General features: G+C 52.9%; 8 protein-coding genes across 8 annotated transcripts; 3 read left to right on the top strand and 5 right to left on the bottom strand.

Annotated features, from left to right (window-relative positions):
• Positions 1-104: 104 nt before the first annotated feature.
• UMAG_05836 (uncharacterized protein) lies at positions 105-1007 on the bottom strand (the record flags this gene model as incomplete). Its single annotated transcript, XM_011393900.1, has 1 exon — positions 105-1007. The coding sequence occupies one exon, from the start codon at positions 1005-1007 to the stop codon at positions 105-107; it is 903 nt and encodes a 300-aa protein (XP_011392202.1).
• Positions 1008-1909: 902 nt separating this feature from the next.
• On the bottom strand, positions 1910-5581 carry UMAG_05835 (putative chromosome segregation protein; the record flags this gene model as incomplete). The annotated part of the gene is made up of 1 exon (XM_011393899.1): positions 1910-5581. One exon carries the CDS (start codon positions 5579-5581, stop codon positions 1910-1912), a length of 3672 nt encoding a protein of 1223 aa, XP_011392201.1.
• Positions 5582-6327: 746 nt separating this feature from the next.
• UMAG_05834 (uncharacterized protein) lies at positions 6328-8178 on the bottom strand (the record flags this gene model as incomplete). The annotated part of the gene is made up of 1 exon (XM_011393898.1): positions 6328-8178. The coding sequence occupies one exon, from the start codon at positions 8176-8178 to the stop codon at positions 6328-6330; it is 1851 nt and encodes a 616-aa protein (XP_011392200.1).
• A 453-nt stretch (positions 8179-8631) lies between these two features.
• On the top strand, positions 8632-10710 carry UMAG_05833 (uncharacterized protein; the record flags this gene model as incomplete). The annotated part of the gene is made up of 1 exon (XM_011393897.1): positions 8632-10710. The coding sequence occupies one exon, from the start codon at positions 8632-8634 to the stop codon at positions 10708-10710; it is 2079 nt and encodes a 692-aa protein (XP_011392199.1).
• A 280-nt stretch (positions 10711-10990) lies between these two features.
• Positions 10991-11531, bottom strand: UMAG_05832 (putative heat shock protein 10 (chaperonin CPN10); the record flags this gene model as incomplete). The annotated part of the gene is made up of 2 exons (XM_011393896.1): positions 10991-11311; positions 11529-11531. 2 exons carry the CDS (start codon positions 11529-11531, stop codon positions 10991-10993), a joined length of 324 nt encoding a protein of 107 aa, XP_011392198.1.
• Positions 11532-12826: 1295 nt separating this feature from the next.
• On the top strand, positions 12827-14575 carry UMAG_05831 (putative chaperone ATPase HSP60; the record flags this gene model as incomplete). Its single annotated transcript, XM_011393895.1, has 1 exon — positions 12827-14575. One exon carries the CDS (start codon positions 12827-12829, stop codon positions 14573-14575), a length of 1749 nt encoding a protein of 582 aa, XP_011392197.1.
• A 295-nt stretch (positions 14576-14870) lies between these two features.
• UMAG_05830 (uncharacterized protein) lies at positions 14871-15920 on the bottom strand (the record flags this gene model as incomplete). Its single annotated transcript, XM_011393894.1, has 1 exon — positions 14871-15920. One exon carries the CDS (start codon positions 15918-15920, stop codon positions 14871-14873), a length of 1050 nt encoding a protein of 349 aa, XP_011392196.1.
• A 310-nt stretch (positions 15921-16230) lies between these two features.
• UMAG_05829 (putative mago nashi protein, exon junction complex) lies at positions 16231-16974 on the top strand (the record flags this gene model as incomplete). Its single annotated transcript, XM_011393893.1, has 4 exons — positions 16231-16256; positions 16353-16468; positions 16567-16718; positions 16831-16974. The coding sequence occupies 4 exons, from the start codon at positions 16231-16233 to the stop codon at positions 16972-16974; spliced, it is 438 nt and encodes a 145-aa protein (XP_011392195.1).
• Between the last annotated feature and the right edge of the window lie 2201 nt (positions 16975-19175).

The raw sequence follows: 19175 nt of genomic DNA, 5'->3' as shown, positions 1-19175 counted from the left end.
TCCAAATTCCTACTTAGCTACGCTCATCATACAGTCGTGAGTATTTACAGTGACGAGTCGCGAGTCCACATCTTCCAATCTCGGCTTGGTCTGTATCGATAGGATTACCAATTCGAGCTAGCATTCTGAGGCTTGAGATCGAAAAGGACAAACTCGGCATCTTTGTCACCCTGGTTCTTGATCTCGATACCATGGCCTGCTTTACCACCCTTGATGTAAGCACCATCACCTTCCTTGAGGGTGTACTGAGTGTGGTCACCATCGCTGAAAGTGATGCTGGCTTCGTTCTTGATGCCGACGTCTTTGAGTTCGGGATCCTTGTAGCCCGACGTTTGGGCGAGGTGGATATAGCACCACCTCTCTGTGCCGTCTTGCGCTTCAGAGTCGGCGCCGAGTATATGGGTGACGCTGCTTGCGGGTGAGAGGATCGAAGTGCGCGTCACCAGAGTTGAGTGAGACGGGATAGGCGATCCTTCGGGGAGCAGGCCGGATTTCTGCTGGTCTTGTTTGCTGAATGTAGAGATGGGTTTGATGAGCGTCTTGAGAGTGTCTCGTTTGCTTTCGTCCGAAGCATGCGTCGTGTAGTACCTAGGTTGCAGTCCGGAGACGTCCGGGGTGTACCAAATCTGCAGGAAGTGCACCGTATCTTTGCCGCCGTTCTTCTCGCTGTGTCGGATGCCTGTTCCGGCCGAGGTGAACTGCACGTCGCCGCGACGCAGGATCTCGGTGTTGCCCATACTGTCCTTGTGCTCGAGCGAACCGTTGAGTACGAGCGAGAATATCTCGGCTTCTCGGTGCGGGTGTGCACCGAACCCCTTTCCTGCCGCTACGCGGTCTTCGTTGATTACGCGCAGGTTCGAGAACGACATGTGGTCAGGATCGTAGTACGAAGCAAACGAAAATGTGTGGAACGTCTTGAGCCATCCATGGTCCGCGTGACCACGTGCATGCCAGCGCCGAGGTGTCACCTGAAGCTTGGCTGCTTTCACTGCTGCGTTGGACGTCATATTGAGCGTTGCTGTGGTAGAAGAGAGCTTAGTTGAGCAAAACGTGGTGGGACGCAAAGCGTACAGTAAGGTAGATGCTAACACGACGATGCTAAGCCAAAAGATGTTGATGCTAGAAACAGTCGTGTACGACTCTTTCGAGGTGTTTTGCTGTTGCCGTGGTGGTTGCTGAGATACAGACATGGATCCAGCTCCTCGATTCAGCTGGTGTTTATATACCTTTTGACAGGACCGACGAAACCGTTGATGGAAGAAAGGGAATAGGCGCACCAACAACCCTGCATCAAACCCCGCCTTCTTGTGACGCAGCATATCTGTGCGCCTGTGCGCCTGAAATCAGCACCATGGCACAGGCAAAACCGTGAACCGTGAACGGTGTTAAGAGAGATTAAAACCCGAAGTAATGCAAACGCCGCACAGCAGACGGAAAATGTGAAACACGACGACATGCGACGTGCGAACACGGACGTGGGAACGTGACACGTGAAATTGTGAATAATCGATGAATTCGTGATTGAGATTATTTTCCAACGATTCGCGATTCGTGATTCACGGCCATATCACGGGGATACCACAAATGGGTTCGTACCAGTGATATACCAACGTCGCCCCGCCCAACGTGGCAGTTTTCTCTCTTTGTGATCGGAGCTATGCAAGTCCGATGCTGGCTCTGTCGTACCTCAGTCATCTAGGATGTGAGCTCAGCTAAAGCCGAAGAACGTTCCAGCTCGTTCTCGTACGATCAGGTGCCATGTAGAAATACTCCGAATCGCATTCATACCAAACCATACGAAAATTAGGACAGCGTGCAGTGACAGGGAGAATGTATGAGAGAGAAAGTGATGGAGAGAGCTCACAAAGGGTGACGAAAAGACACGCACTAGGAGCCAGGGAGATATGTACTAGGCCGCAACCATCCGGCCAGTCACCGACGATCCACCAGCAGCCTTACCCTTCTTGGTCCTCGCTCCACCTTGCGGGTTCGCATTCTCCTTTTCCTCTTCACCACCCACCGCCGTCGTCCGATTCGCGTTCACCGTGCGCTCCACCAAACTTGTGCCATCCCTGAATCTCGCGCGGAACAGCACATTTGCATTCGTGAACAGCCCCTCCTTCAACGAAACCACAATAAATTGGCTTCCCCTAAACCTGTTCCTAAACAGCTGTCCAATGTGTTGCGTGTGACTCAGATCCAAAGCTGCATCGATCTCGTCCAAAATGTACATGGGCGCAGGCTTGAACTGCAGCAGACTCATGATCAAGCTGAGCGCGATCAAGCTCCTCTGTCCGCCCGAAAGCTCCGTAAGACTCTGCTTCCACACGGTGCCCAGACGAACCTTGACTTCCAGACCTTGCGTCAAGTCTTGGTTCTCGGGTGGTTGAAGCTTCGCGTAGTTGCCTGGTAGAAGCTCGCCAAAGATGGAGCCGAAATCGGCATTGACTTTCTCCCACGTGTTTTGGAGTGCATCGCGTTTGTATCGGTCGAGTTCGGTGATGGTGTCTTCAATCTTGTCTTTGTCCTTGAGAACGGTAGACAACATTGTCTTAAGCGTTGATTCCTTCTTCTCGACACCTTCGATCATTGAGAGCACCTTGGGATTCACCTTCTTGCGCATCCCTTGCTGCGTCTCTTCGAGCTTCTTGCATCGCTTGCGTACCTCGCTCATGTTGTGCTTGCCAAAGTCATAGACGGTGCCTGGTTGACCGAAGAAGCGCTGCTCCGACTGGATCCATTCAAATTGATTCTCCAGCTGCTGGATCGACTTTTCGTAGCCGGCAACGTCGCCCGCGAGCTTCTCTCGATCGTGTGTGAGCTGCTTGATCGCCAGTGCGCCATCGGCGATCTCTTGCTTCTTGCACTTAAGCGCATCTCGCAGTGCAGCTAGCTCATCCTCGTAGCCCGACAGCGTAGCACGCTCTTCGATCAACTTTGACTCGACCCTGTCCACATCCGCTTGCAGCTCCTCGAGCTTGGCCTGCATATCTGCAAGCTCAGCTTCGACCTTCTTGATGGCACGCTCGCCTTCTACAATCGTCCTTTCGCATACCGTAATCTCGGCACGCGTCTGTTCGAGCTCGAGCTCAAGCGTACGCACTTCTCCCTGACGAGCCTTGATGTCGCCACTTCGCCTCTGCACCTCGGCCTTCTTGCGCTTGATCTCGGTCTTGAGCTGTTCGAGCTTCGAGTCCTTGTTCTTGTCGAACTCCTCCATCTCCTTTTCGAGGCGCTTGGCTTCCTTGCTCGCGTCTTGCTGGCGCTGCTTGGCTGTTTCGATGGCTTGTTTGAGTTCAGCGATGGATGTTTTGGCCTTTTCGACCTCGCTAATGATGCGCGTCGCGTTGGAGCCGCTGATCTGCGACTCGAGCAGCGTCACCTGATGCCGCTTCAGATCAAGATCACGTTTCGCCTTGGAGAACGAGACCATTTGCGCCTTTGAAGACTGGATCTCCGACTCGGCTTTACCGAGCTCGATCCTGGCTTCTTTGAGCGCTTTGTCAATCTTGATGAGGTCTTGCATCTTGACCAAAACATTGCCCGAGTTGGGCTTGGATCCACCTGAGAGTGTACCCGCGGGGTCGTACACATCGCCGTCGAGCGTCACCGACTTCATGCGCACCGCGTTGTCGAACGTGACACGTTTGGCGGTAGCTGCATCGGCGCACACGAGCGTGTTGCCGAACACATACTCCATGGCACGGCTCACCTCGTTGTCGTATCCTACGAGAGACAATGCAAGGTCGACTTTGCCGGGTGCAAGCTTCTTTGCGGCCCCCACCTTTTCGGCACTAGCGACAAAGGCATTGATCTTGTTGAGCGGAATCAAGGTGACACGCTTCTTGAGCTGGCCATGGGCCAAGAGTTTCGAGCCCACCTTTTCATCCTCGACAACGACATTGTAGAGTCGGCCGCCGGCGCAAATCTCGAGCGCCGTCGAGTATTTGTGCTTGTCCTGGTCAAGCTGGATCAGCGACGCTACCAGACCCTTGACACGCGATCGGTCAAAGTTGGGCTCGGGATCCGAGTATTGGAAGTCCATGCCCGCCAGCTTGGACTTGAGCGCCTCTTTGCGCTCAAGAAGGTCCGAAATACGACGGCTCCACTCGGCCTTGGATTGCAGCAAGGACTTTTCCTTGTCGTCATCCCAGCCGAGCTTCTGCATGTGCGCTTCGAGCTGCTCTACAGCAGCGCGTGACGACTCGAGCTCTCCCATAAGGCCTGCAGCGTCCTTCTGCGCCTTTTTGGCGAGCGGCTCCTTCTGCTTGACTTCCTTCTCGAGATGTCCAATGCGTAGCTTGGACTGCTCGATCTCTGTGCTGGCGGCTGTCTCCTCGGCACGTGCCGAAGCGATCTGGCCCATGTAGCCACCAGCCGAGCTTTCACCTCCTTTGGATTTGGAGGACGAAGCCATACCGGTAAGAAGGGTTTGCAGCAACTCGTCTTGCTTGTTGACCTCAGCGATAGCGCCATCGTAATCGGCCTTGAGCTTGGAAAAGGAGCCAGAGAGGTCGACAAGCTGTTCCTCTTTCTCACTGAGCGTCTGACGTAGTGCTTCGAGCGAAGCTTGGTCTGCCTGTAGCTTCTTGCGCTCCTCTTCGACTGAGCCCATCTTGAGATCGACATTGGTCTTGCGCTTGACGAGGTCATGCTGAAGCTCCTTGCTCTTGTTGACGAGCGCCTGGAGTTTGCCGCCCTTGATCATCTCTGCCTCCTTTTTCTTTTCGATCTGTGCGAGCTCCTTTTCGATGCTCTCGATCTGTCGCCTGAGCGCCTTGGCCTCGTCTTCGCGCTCTTGCACATCTTGTGATTTTTCATCGACGAGCGCCTTTCTCTCCTCGTACTTGGCGCAGCACTGCTGCCACTCGAACGCCTTGGCGAGTCGCGTGAGGCGGTCGAGCTCTGTGCTGGCCTTTTGAAATTCGAGGAAAGAGCGCTTCTCCTCTCTGAGCTTGTCGAGCTTGGGTGTAATTTCTTCTTCAAGGAGAGCAGTGATTTCTTTGACTTTCTGATCTTTCTTGGACATGGTCTTGATGGCCTTGTCTTTGCGGTCCTCGAACATGCGCGTACCTGCGGCCTCTTCGATCATGGAGAGGATCTCTGCTGGTTTCATGTTGAGCACCTTTGTGATCTTGCCCTGCATGATGAGGAAGTTGGGATTGTTAATGTTGAGCTGTACGCTCTGAAACATGTTCTGCACCGCTTGTTGTGTGGCTTTGTGACCGTTAATGAGGTATTTGCTGAGGCCACCCATGGCAATTTGGCGAGTCACGGTGATCTGGGGGCAATTTTCGAACGAGACGGGCGACTTGGCACGATCTGTATTGTCAAAAACGATGGTGACCGATGCCTTGGTGATGCCAGCCTGACCTCGTTTGTAGATGAGATCTTGGAGGTTGTTGGCTCGTACTGCAGTGAGGTTGGTAATACCGAGCACAAAGCAGATTGAGTCGAGAATGTTGGATTTACCGGATCCATTGAGACCGGTGATTGCGTTGAAGGACGCATCGAAACCAGAAACGTGCGTACGCACGGGGTACGACTTGAAGCCGTCGATGATGAGTTCCTCGATACGCATGTTTGCCTATCACAGTATGCACGGTAATATGGTCGATGATAGAAAGTCTTTAGCAACTGTGCCGTCTCCTCTGGCCAATGCAGTTGCGAGACTTATGCGTCGATGAGATCAAGTACCCTGTGTCGACAACAAGTGTGATATGGGGACCCGTCTTCGCGTTGAGTAATGCGTGGAAAGAATGTGACAATCTTTTGATGCTAGGCTTGAGCAGTCGAGGCCATGACTTTCTGGCGTACTCTTGTTGATATGTAGGGGATAGCAAGCGGTGAGTGAAGGGAGGAGGGATGGAAGCGGGGCAAAGACTCTGGCCGCAGCTTCGCCGCAGCTTCAGTCGTGAGTGGAGAATGCAGATTCGTGATTGTTGATCTGTGTTGCTCTCAATTTTTGTTGGATCAGCGCGCGTCTCTTCAAATTAGTTGTGAGTCGTCTCGAATTTAACCAACACACCCCGACGCGTTTTCTGGCTTTTTTTTTGGCTTGTTGGTCTCGTCAGTCATTAATCGTGAATACTCAACAGCTCTGAATCACGCGCGTCACAGCCGCATAGAGCCTGGCTGACCAGAGCTGTGCTGGATTCTGCATCACGTGAGGTCACTCTGGCGTGTCTAAGTCTAACATCCAGTCATGGTTTTTTTCTAATGCGTGAACGCTGCGATCAACGAGAGAACACAACACATGTTCGAACTCGCGACGGTGTCAAAGATGATGTTGACGCATTCGTGATTGCTTCCGACCTGCTCAGGCCTCTAAAGCCGGAACACGCCAATAGCCTGCTGTATTCCGTCGTAAATGACCGTGTTGTCCGCTGGAACGTACTGCTTGGTGATCAACTTGATCGCTTCTTGTGCCACCACACCTCCCATCAAGGCCGTTGTAGCGGGCAGACTAGCATGAGCTGATCTTACCAGCTCACCAACACTATTTTCAATCTTCTCCCACTCGTCGCCATCGTCAGCAATGTTGAACTGTTTCGTAGCTAGCTTCTTGGCGATCGTCAGCAGCTCGTCTTGATCCTTGGAGGTCTCTTGATCTGCTGTGATGTCGCGCATCTTGACGTCGGTTATACTAGAATCGAGCTCGCCTGTAGGTGTTTCTGACTTTTGCCGTTTCGCCGCTCGTGGCTGCACATCGCCAGAAGCGTCTTTTTCCGTGCCGTTTGCGCCTACGAGCAAGGCAGGAAAAGCTTGTTGCCGAACACCCGGGTATCTACCGTTTTGCTCGAGAAATTGATCTGCTGCTGCAAGAGCAATGTGATGTTGAAACGTGCACGGATTGACAGGATCCATAAAGGCAAGCATCGCTGTCTCTTGATTCGGCTCTTGACATCGTTGTCTCTCGCTACGTCCTCGGATCAGCTTCAGATAGCCAGCATGCTTGACAAACGCCTCGATCTCGTCATCGGCAATTTTACCCTCGACGCCTGCCGCCATGCAAATGTCTAGAACCAGCTTCTTGAACTGCGCCAGATCCTGCAGCGACTTGGTTCTGTAGATATTCTGTAGCTTGATGTAGCCGGAGGACGTGGCTTTCATGTCCGGGACGGATCCAGATAGGGGGAGACACCGTGACGGTGATGCCGCCACAAACTCGCGCAGGGCACGAACCAGGATCCAAAAATTGGTCGACGCTGGTGTGAGGTTGTCGCAGGCAGCATCCTGGAACATAGCTTCGACCTCGTCAGGTACACCGCCACCGCCAACGCCATTGGAAGCGATAGGTCGCCAGAGATGCTTTCCCAACGCTGAGATAGCCTCGTCAAAATTTTCCGCATCTGGGTTGCTCGCCACTCGAGATGCATTGACCTGCTTAACAAAAGCATCACGATCTTTGGTTGTGGGAAGCTGGCCATCGTGTGCAGCTTGCCATTCGGCGAGCTTCTTGATAAGAATGATGGGGAATGGAATATGACTGTGCTCCATCGTATCGTTTGTATTGAGATCGAAGTGCTGAGCGGCATCAAGCAGCTCTGGGAACGGTCTTGTGATTCTCAAGTCAACCACGCTGTCCGGATGCGTTTCGATGATTCCGAGCTCCTTGAGGCTGATCTGCATCTCGGCCAGCATTCCAGCGCTACGTACCCTGAGCAGAGGCACCTGTGGTGATGGAGATTGCAGCGCCCATAGTGCATCCGAGAGAGCCAAGTCGAATGACCTCGATTGATTAACAGAGATCACCAAGGTGAAGCCCGCATAAAAGCTTGGATCAGATTGCAACAGCGATGCAGGGTTTTCGAGCTTGGCCTCTGAAGCGACACTGGTATTCATCTCTGTGAGAAGGCGGCACATCTCCTCGGCCGCATACTTTCCCTCGCTCTCGCCAGGCTGCAAGAAGAAGTTGACACCTAGATCGGCACCATCGACGATAGAATCATCAAGCAGCACAAACGAGCCGATACCGGGGAGGACCAAGTTCTTGAGAACCTGAGCTGATAGCGCCGACGCTCCAATAACGAGAATGCGTGACTTTTCGAGCGAAGACTGGCCCGACGATGCCCACAATCGTAGCTGCCGGTCGTATCGTTGTGTATGTGCCGAAGGTCGTTGAATCGTGATGGTCGAGTCGGTTGTTGGAAGCGGATCTGCGCCGATGCTGGACATGTTGACGTCAGACGCTCGATCCTGCGCGTACTGTGAGAGGGGGACAAGAGTATCCAAGACCAAGTAGAGGTCGCAACAGACAAGATCAAATCTAAAGGAGAAGCTTGGTTGGGAAGATGCAAGTGCACAAGGAAGCAGAGACAGGCTGAGAAGCTTCGAGGTGGAGGTCCAAGCTCACCAAAAAAAAAGCTGCGCTTGGGGGCACAGGCCAAGATTCACGATTTTGTTAAAAGATTCACGATTCTTGATTCAGAGCCGCCAAATTCGACACGCGACAGACTGAGACACGAGACTCACGACTTAAAAGACAACAAGCAACACCGCAGCAGGCTCAACAGTCACAGTCACAGTGCAAGCGTGAAGACAGGAAGAACGTGTTGGTCTGGTGTCGTGCCGGTGACCAGCCTGTCATCCATCTTGTCGTTCTTCTTGGACGGTCGACCTTGTATAACAATGTCGAGCATTCAGCCAGAAGCGCCTGCGGACATTGCAGCGACAAGGTCCAGCGCAGTCTCGGCGGCGACAGAAAGTCGCAAGGTATCGTTTCAGCAAACATCAGCATCAGTTCCGAGCAGATCTTCGTCATCCGCACACCTTTCATCCTCCAGCGCGTCGAGATCTGCAGTTGCATTATCGAGCTCGCAATCCTACTCTTCTGCATACTCTAGCGCGACTCGACGGCACTCGCTCTTCGGCACCGAAGACAGGATCATCCTCGACATTGGCAGCAGATACTCCAAGTTTGGCTTCAGTGGCGAACCTCGACCACGCGCCATCGTCCCTTCGGTCAGCTTTTCGCAACCGTCCACGTCCTATCTGCACCTCGATAAATCAGATTGCAACACAGATCCGTACAAGGTCGGCGAGACACTTTGGGATCTGGACTCGGAGCTATGTGCCGATGATCAGCTGCGTCGGGCCAAGCGTGCAACTGTGCTTGCACAGCTCACGCAGCTGCTCCGCACTGCCTTTATCCAGCATCTTATGGTAGATCCCAAGCAGAGAAAGGTGCTTGTGGTCGAGAACCCGATGCTGTCCAGCTCGATCCAAGAGATGATCTGTCAGGTGCTATTCAACAACCTGCAGGTGCCATCGGTATCCTTCGTTCCTGCACCACTATTGAGCCTGTTGGCGGTTGGATGCATCACAGGTCTCGTTGTCGAAGTTGGCTATCTCGAGGCTACGCTCATGCCAGTGTACTATGGGAGACCACTGATGAGTCACGTGGCGTCAACGTCTCGAGCGGGAAGACGGCTCAACGCGAGGTTGAGGCATCTGCTTTTGCGACACGGCAAGTTTGTCGCTGCACAGGTCAGCCTGCAGGATTCTTCAAAGTCACTTCGAGAGAGAACACATGCTATCGACCCTTCACTGCTTACTGACGATCGACTCGACCAGATCAAGGCGAAAGCGCTGTTCGTCAGCTCATATGATCCGAACCTCAGTGGTCTCGAGGATTTGTTCTCAGAACTAGAACTCGAATCATCTGAGGCTACCTCAAGGTTGGCAGACCAGACAGCAAACTTAGCCGCTTCTACCATTCGCCAAAAGTATTTGTCTGCTTCGACAGCCACGCCGTTTACGTTTGCAATTGCACCGGACTCGGTCGATCCGAACGGCACCGCCTCCCTGCTTCAGAGCATCTCGGCACCGCCTTCCTCATCATCGTCCGCCTTGTCCGGCGCTTCTCGAAAGGCACAAGTGTCTGGCGTCATCGCGATACCCGGTTGGGTGCGTGAGCGTGCAGCCGAGCTTCTATTCGAACAAGGCACTCAGGATGATCCTAGTTTGATTGACATGACGGTTTCGGCCATGTCAAAGCTTCCGATCGACCTACGTCGCGTCATGTGCGAAAACATTCTGGTTTCAGGTGGAACAGCGATGTTGCCTGGATTCGCAAATCGGTTTCGGACGCAATTGGCCATGGCTATTGAGAAAGCGGAGCAGACAAGAGGGCGACTGTCAATCGACAAATACGTGGGCCATCGTCTCAAAACTCCAGGCAAAGGCGAAAAAACTTCAAGCGAAGGGCGAGATATCGTGCAGCGAACGAGCCTGCATGGGTCAGTGGCGGTGTTAAATGATCCCTGGCCCGAAATTTCACCACCCAATCAAGGGGGCAAGAACGACAAGAAGACTGCTACAGGTGGATCTGCGCCCGCGTTTGCGGCGAACCTGCTACCATGGATGGGTGCATCATTAGCAGGCGCTCTGAAGACGACTCCGCTCACTGCAATCTCGCGCGAAATGTATGACGAAGCGACGAAGCAGACTCAGGACAAGGAGGCAGCAACGGAGGACACGACGGAAAAGCAAGAAGAGAAGAACAAGCAACCAAAAAGGCCGGCGATGGCAGGAGGTAGCAAGCGAGGCTCGTTCGTTGGCGTTGTGGGTGGTCTAGAAACGGGCGCTTATGGTGGTCTCGCGGCGGTGAGCCGACATCTGATCGGCGTATCCGGCGCGGCGACAGGCAGTGCAAGTACAACCAAAGGCACGACTGCGGCTAGCATGGCCCAAAGTGAAGCAGATTGAATGTCGAGCTCCTTGATCTTACATTGTGCAGAACGCAAGTTGTCTGTCAAAGCTGTCGTTCGTTGATGCTCTAAGCCGCTTCACATTCTGGAGAGTGGATGGTGATGAATAATGTGATGCAAATGAGCGAGAATGAGATTTCGAGGTCGCCCTACGACATGCTTGCTTGATAATGATCTAACGAGCGAGCCGAGCGAGCCCAGTCGGAAAGGGGCCGATGCTGATGTTACAAAGGGTGGAGTATTATCCTTGTTGAGCACTTGACAAGCGGTGTGTTCGCTTACTCGGTGATCTTAGCAAGGATCTCCGAGTCGCGGATGAGCAAGTACTCGTCCTCACCAACCTTGATCGAGTTGCCACCCCAGCTTGGGAGGAGTACCTTGTCACCGGACTTGACTGAGGTGGGAACGATCTTCCCGTCCTTGTCAGGAGCACCGGGTCCAGTGGCAATGACACTAGCCTCGGGAAGGGGGGAAGAGGCGGCTGAGGAAGGGAGAAAGATACCCGAAGAGGTCTTGGTTTCGGGCTTGAAACGCTGCACGAGCACCCGGTCGAGAAGAGGCACAACCGACTTGATGGATCGGATGGTAGATTGAGTAGCCTGTTGGGTGGTTATGCATGAATTCAGCGGTCGAGGAGCCAAGCGATGCGATTGGTAGCAAGTGAGAACGGTATCGAATGACCCGAGAGGCAAGACGGACGGAAGATGAGGCAATTCTGGTGTCAATTATCACGATTCGAACCGAGACGAGGGCAATCCTGTTCACCTAACGATGTCGAGCATACTAGCGACAGATACGCGGGAGCCAAATACGTACCATTGTGAGAGATGTGATCTGGATCTTCGATGAGGGTGATGGTGGATGGTATTGGATGTTCAAGCGTTATAGCGAAACGGCAATCCAGAAGAAGTGTCACCCAACCTCCCTTTCTTCCTCTGTTTCTCTCTCTCTCTCTTGTGGGTTTACAGATTCGGGACACGGACTCTTTTTTTGGTCTTTTCTTGCCCTCGTCGCTAAAGCTATCTTCGCTGCTATTCACACTCGACACGATCATACAACTGTCTCACGTTGAGGGTCATGCTCTATCGTGTTCATCGTGTGTTGATCAAGATCGGAGAGGAACGGTCGTTGCTGCCGTGCACACACTGGACCCTCATAGGTCTGGAAGCTTCCAGAGCCGTATCAAAGCTTGGAAGAACTGGCTCGACGCTGTTGGTTGTCCGCCAAGCCCGCGCTGTCCAGTTACACCCACTTTCTCACTTCTGTGGAGAAATCGGGCGAAACCGTGAATCGGAGGACTGGTAATTCATAGCTCCACAGCAGTTCATTGAGTAATCATTCAACGTGGGCACTTTGGCTCGGTCAAAAGCCGGCCAAAAAAGTAACAAGGAAGGTTGAAGAACAAAGCCGAAAATTTAGCCATACTCACGACTTCTTCCAACCAGCACGCAGAAAGGGGAAAAATGTGAAAGAAGAAGAAAAAAAAAAACAAAAAACAAAAAACCAAAAGTTGGTCAACAACAGTGTGGAGTTGGCGGCTGCTCAGAAGACTGATCCAGTGATTCAGCACGACGTGAAGAACCTGATCCCTGTGAGTAGCTCTGGAAGGGGCAAGGACGGTCTGTTCGAGTGGTTGGAAAGCCATTCAGCTCGACACCTGTCCTGGAATGGAGATTCATCTCCAACCAGCATGGATCTGTCGAGAACATTAGACAAGACTGCAGCGTGAAGAGAAAGAAAATAAGGCACAAAAATGAGCGCAAATTATTGGCTCTCCCAGTACAATTACAATTTTGTGACTCTGCTGTGCTACCAAATTCGTGAATCTACTCGAGAGCCGATTGCAATTTCTCCAACAAGGCACGAGAAGAAGTTGGATCCGGCCTGTGCTTTCTTCTTGTGCAGTCTCTATACAGCGCTGGGTGTCCGATTCGGTCTTGAATCCGGCTCAGCCTTTTCGTCCTGCCTCCTTGCTCATCCAACCTTCATCACATACATTGCTTGCGCTCCTTCTTTTGTCTCTTCATCTTCGACTCTACACTCTCAGTCGACGACGACAACGCAGCCAAGGAGGATTCTCTTTCTCGTTAACATCCATATCCCCACTCATCGTCATGTCTCTGCTCCGCAACGCCGCTACTCCGGCTCGCAAGGCCGCTTCCAACCAGGGCCGCAGCTTCTCCACCTCGCTCGTCGCCAACGCCCACAAGGAAGTCAAGTTCAGCAACGATGGCCGTGCCGCTATGCTCAACGGTGTCAACCTCCTCGCCAATGCCGTCTCGGTCACTCTTGGTCCCAAGGGTCGCAACGTCATCATCGAGCAGCCTTTCGGTGGACCCAAGATCACCAAGGACGGTGTCACCGTAGCCAAGTCCATCACCCTCAAGGACAAGTTCGAGAACCTCGGCGCTCGTCTCGTCCAGGACGTTGCAAACAAGACCAACGAGATCGCCGGTGACGGTACTACCACCGCCACTGTTCTCGCCCGTGCCATCTACGCCGAGGGTGTCAAGAACGTCGCTGCTGGCTGCAACCCCATGGACCTCCGACGTGGTGTCCAGGCTGGTGTCGACGCCGTCATCAAGTTCCTCGAGACCAACAAGCGTGCTGTCACCACTTCTGCCGAGATCGCCCAGGTCGCCACCATCTCAGCCAACGGCGACCAGCATGTCGGTCAGCTCATCGCCACCGCCATGGAGAAGGTTGGCAAGGAGGGTGTCATCACTGTCAAGGAGGGAAAGACGCTCGAAGACGAGATCGAGATCACCGAGGGCATGCGTTTCGACCGTGGCTACATCTCGCCTTACTTCATCACCGACGTCAAGACCGCCAAGGTCGAATTCGAGAAGCCTCTCATCCTCCTCTCTGAGAAGAAGATCTCGGCTCTCCAGGACATCCTCCCTTCGCTCGAGGCTGCTGCTCAGCTCCGCCGCCCCCTCCTCATCATTGCTGAGGACGTTGACGGTGAGGCTCTTGCCGCCTGCATTCTCAACAAGCTCCGTGGCCAGCTCCAGGTTGCTGCCGTCAAGGCCCCCGGCTTCGGTGACAACCGCAAGAGCATCCTCGGTGATCTCGGCATCCTCACAGGTGCTCAGGTCTTCTCGGACGAGCTCGAGACCAAGCTCGACCGTGCCACTCCCGAGATGCTCGGTACCACTGGTGCCGTCACCATCACCAAGGAGGACACCATCTTCCTCAACGGTGAGGGTGATAAGGACCGTCTCGCTCAGCGATGCGAGCAGATCCGTGCCGCCATCAACGACACTACCACCTCTGAGTACGACCGAACCAAGCTCCAGGAGCGTCTCGCCAAGCTCTCTGGCGGTGTAGCCGTCATCAAGGTCGGCGGTTCCTCCGAAGTCGAGGTCGGCGAGAAGAAGGACCGATACGACGATGCTCTCAACGCTACGCGTGCCGCCGTCGAGGCCGGTGTACTTCCTGGCGGTGGTGTTGCGCTGCTCAAGGCATCGCTCGCGCTCAACGACGTCGCCACTGCCAACTTTGACCAGCAACTCGGTCTTTCCATGCTCAAGGCAGCGCTCACCCGCCCTGCGCGAACTATCGTTGAGAACGCCGGCGAGGAGGGTTCCGTCGTTGTCGGCCGCCTGCTTGAGAAGCCTGGTGACTTCACCTACGGTTACGATGCCAGTGTTGGCGAGTACAAGGACATGATCGCTGCCGGTATCTTGGACCCCTTGAAGGTGGTCAAAACTGCGCTCCAGGATGCTTCCGGTGTCGCGTCGTTGCTCACCACCTCGGAATGCTGCATCGTCGAGGCTCCCGAGGAGAAGGGTCCCGCTGGTGGTATGGGTGGCATGGGCGGAATGGGTGGTATGGGAGGCATGGGTGGCATGGGCTTCTAAGCGCTATTGCCTTTCGGCCCTTCTTTCATTGAAAAACGAGACGTCGAACGTCTATCAAAGCATCATCGCATTTGTTCATCTCTGTTTACCTTTGCCCACTTTTTACATCCCAGTGTATTACCAATAGTATTCCCATTTTGCCATTTGAAAACACGTCTCTCCTGTTCCTGGCCTTGGCAACACCACTCATTCTATCACGTCTATTTGCACCGTGTGTGATGCTTTTACATTAGTACTGTGAGGAGTCAGACGGTCAAGCGGGGTGTGGATTGGGCAGGAATCGAGATTTGTAATTTCACGAGGAAGTAGAACGAGTTGGGGATGGAGACGCAGGTTTGGCGGATCGGCTTTCGAGCCACTTCTTGGCACGCGCCAGACGTTCGGTCTGCTTTTGCTTTTTCAGCGTGGCTGTCTCTGCACGCTTGACTGATGTTTGTTCGGCCTTTTGATTCGACTCGTTCGTTTCGGCTTGGTCCGATTCTTGTGCTTCGCCATCGCTGTCATCGTATGCGACCAAGCCTGGCTGAAGGGCAGGAGGCGTATTTGTCTTTCCATTCGGGATGCGCAGCGCGGCATCATACCCCATCTCACCTTTACTCGCCTTCAGTACCTCCCAGATCCCACCCCATCTCTGATTCCACTCCTTGCGCAGAAAATCAAACCTTCCATCACCGCCATGATTAGCAAGAATCTTCATCTCGAGTAGCGAAGCGTTGCTGGATGATGTCACAACTCTAGCCGTCTTTTGCATCAGTTCAAATTGGACCTTGCTCAGTTCCTCTACTTTTTCATCATCTTTGACAGTTGTGTGTGAGGCAGTAGAAGGAGATGGAGAAGAAGGACCAAGTTCCTCCAGTCTTGTCAGACGTTGAGCCTCCAATGCAGCCCTAGCTTTGTTGTGTTGAAAATCAGCCGCTTCAGCGTCGGTCATGAAGAACAGGTCTTCTGTATCACTTTCGAGGTCTGACCATCCAATGTCAATCTCGTCTGTTTCGGTATGGGTGTTCGGAGGTTTCTGGGGTAGCTGCGAGAGCAGGTGTACAGCATCGTATCGATCCGTGATGATGGAATGCTTTCCGCAGCTGCTCGTCCATGTGACTAGCCGCGGAGCGCGGACCAAACTATCTTTAGATGTAGCCCTGAGTGACTGTTTCAAATCCTGGTCATCATTCAAAGTTATCTCGTATGAGGTAGGTTGTAGAACAGCGGATGCCAAAGAGGATTGAGACGTGGATGCTGCTGCAAAGATGTGTGCGGCCGAGGAAGATGTGAAAATGTCATCCAGCTGAGGTCCTGAAGACGACCGTCTTCTAAGGCGCTGTTTCTTGAATGGAGGTCGAATCATGATTGTGTTTGCCTGATGAGAACTGGCATGCCGTTAAGTTGATCGTCACATAGGATGGGCGAGGCTGGACCCTGAAAGGCTCTCCACATCCGAATTCCGAGATGTCAAAAGTCAAGAACGAGCTGCATTCACAGATTTGTGCCTCCACGATGCTCGTTACCACAGTATACAGTCCGAACAGCTAGTCTCGAGCGTTAGCAGCCACCGTAGCAACGATCGCAAAGCGCTACCACAAGGGCCGCTCGGTATCTTACTAGAGTCGCATCCAAGAAACAGGTCGATCCGATCAGACAATAACACAGCGTCAAGCATGTCTGACTTTTACGTCCGATACTAGTAAGCATTTATCTTTCACGTCACTCGAAACACGGTCTTGCAGGGAAGATAACTGAAAAGCTTGCCATCTCATCTTCCTTGACATTGACTGTACAGCACCGGACACCAGGGCAGACACGGTCATGAGTTTCTCGAGTTCGAATACTCCCGAGGTCGATTGCGCTATGCCAACAACTCCAACTATCGCAATGACAGTCTAATCCGCAAAGAGAGTGAGTACAATCCGTCTCTGCTCTCTCACACCCGCCTCTTAGACCGTCACTGACTTCCACGTCGTTTTTTTTCGGATTCGGCTTATCTCGCACGACAGTGTGGATCAGCCCGCTCATGGTAGACGAGTTACGGCGAATCGTAGAAGAGTCCGAGATCATGAGGGAAGACGATGCCAATTGGCCCAAGAGGAATTCTACAGGTCGACAGGAGCTCGAAGTGAGGTTGGGTAAGGAACACATATCGTTTGAGGTAAGTTTGTCGACTCTCTGGCGGGAAACCCTTCCTTTTCTTCCTTTTCTTCGATTTCGAACAAGGAAGATGCTGATTCCAAGCCTCGTTTGAAATCGAACCGGTGCTACAGACGGCCAAGATTGGCTCATTGGTAGAAGTGCAAGACAGCGAAGATCCAGAAGGTCTTCGTGTCATGTATTACCTCGTACAGGATCTAAAGTGTCTTATTTTCAGTTTGATCTCTCTGCACTTCAAGATCAAGCCAATTGCTTAAGGATGCCTGGACCTGGATACGATTAGACTGATGGCGATGTGCCCCTCTCAGCTTGTAATTTTAGCTAGACCGATCCAATCAATCTCATGCAACGCTCTTTGGTGTATGCCGAGCGGTCTCGGTGTGCTTTTTGCCTTACTGTGGATAGAGACTTAACCCAACCATGGACCTGTGGGTGTTGTGTTAGAAATTGATTCTCAAAAAGATGGCACGTTAAATCGATGATTGGTTGTCGCACGTGGAGCTAACAGTCTTCTGCATTTCCTTTTGAACGTACGAGGCGCCCTGTCCAAGGACTACGCAAGACTCACTGACTCTGGAGCTCAAGGCAGGGGATTTGACTTCAGGTCGAACGATCTGGCCCGATTGGTTGTTAAATCACCGATATGGAAAACCAACCTGGATTCTGGCCCATTCACGAGCGATTCGGCACGCGCGACGCGTCTGCTTCGGCTAAGTTAGCTGTTGTTTTTCGTTCCCTGTTGAAAACGTGATTATAAAAAGTAAATACAGCGTCGATGTGTGTGTGTGTGCGTGTGTGTGTGCGCGCGCCTCTGCTGCCCTCCCCTACAGTCACATCTCTCGAAGCTTGCCTCCTGGTTCAAAGTGGCTCGGCTTCCTTGGGTCTTTGCGAGGCTGCAAGCACACGTAGAGTAGTTGCAGCCCGCTGCTGTGTGGATCGAGAAGCTGTTGTTGGCCTTTCTTCACGAGCCGTGGAGAGCCGACGAAAGGCGAAAGAAAACATCAGACAGCTCAAAATAAGCGTTCGGGACGTTGGGTAAGACGAGCAAGTTTCGGGCTGGTTTGGTTCGAACAGTGAGAGGCACACGTCCCGGCCGCGCACGTCCTCTGTTTGATCCGAAGTTGAATTCGGACGTGCGTCGCAAATCATCAGCTTCTCCATTTTGTATTCAACTGTTCGGCGCGTGTCTGTCGTGGATTTGAAATCTTGATAACGAAATGGACCGGAATTCTCAAGAGGGAAACAGAGGCAGGCAGCTCTGGCGATGGGAGGGAAAAAAGAACAACACTTTGGCGCTTGCGAGTGAGTGACACAAGCGAGAGAGAGAGAAGAGGTAACTTAGCATCAAGTCGTGAGTTATTTGAGTTTTAGGTCGCGCGCCGTCGCTGGAGAGCCTGGAAGTCGACAGTCACTCGTGAGTGTTGCGTGTGTGCATCCAGAGTGTCAGTTTGGAAGAGAGGGCGTGTGGGTAGTGTCTGTGTTTCTCTGTCTCTGCCAGTTGGGTGGCATTTACAGAGTGGCAGTCCAACACTTCACGACTTGGAACTTTTCGGACACGCATGGGGAGAAATTCCCTTGCTCTTTCCCTGTCCCTTAGGCTGCCAGCCAGCAAGCTAGCCAGTCATGAGTGCACTTTCGACAAGGCGCGCGCCGCCCTCTCTTCCTTGTGATCGCCACCTAATCACCCCAACCATCACCTTTTCCACCACCACCACCACCACCTCTGCGACCTTTCTCCTCCGGCCCGTTCTTCTCTACCTGCTCATCACCACCACCTTCATTTACGACAACAGGCGCAGTTCCTTCTCAGGATTCTTTTAGCCTCGTTCGCGTCTCCTATAGTAAGCTGTAAGTTAGCTCACCTCTCAACTCAAGCAGCAGGCCACCAATCAAGACGACCAGAGCATTACCAACATCGCACCACGAGTCCAACAGACCCTTCACTCTCTTCGACTGTGCTTTATCAGCGCTTCACATCATTCACTCGTTCGTTGCGCTTTCGACACCTGTGACCATCAATTTGATCCTCATCCTTGGCTATGACAGCGTGCTGGCGCCGAAACAAAGTCACAGAGCGATCTATGCGAAATGCATCGGAGCCAACGCAAGCTTTCCAGATGTGATGCCCTTTCTGGCAGTCAATGTCATTGTTACAAGCTTGAAACGAATCTACTTAGGGATACGGCTTGCGACAAGCACAAGCATATGTTCACCTCAGGTCTCGATCGACAGCTCGATCTTCGCCGCGTGTACCACAGCATCCGGCTGCGACGAATGGCGATGTCGACTCGCCAGTAACCGACACCAATACCTTCTCCGTCTCATCTCGTCCAGGTTGCTGGCCTGCTTGCCTCGCTTCACAGCCAAACTCATTTGCTGACCTTTTGTATTCTTCCGCTCGTGCAGTCAACACCCAAATCAGGATCCTCTTTTGACCCGTTTTTAACCTTTCTTCAAG

Source organism: Mycosarcoma maydis, chromosome 20 (genome assembly GCF_000328475.2).
Source record: "Mycosarcoma maydis chromosome 20, whole genome shotgun sequence".
NCBI lineage: Eukaryota > Fungi > Basidiomycota > Ustilaginomycetes > Ustilaginales > Mycosarcoma > Mycosarcoma maydis.
The sequence above is the reverse complement of the archived record's forward strand: the minus strand, read 5'-3'. Positions and strand labels throughout refer to the sequence as shown.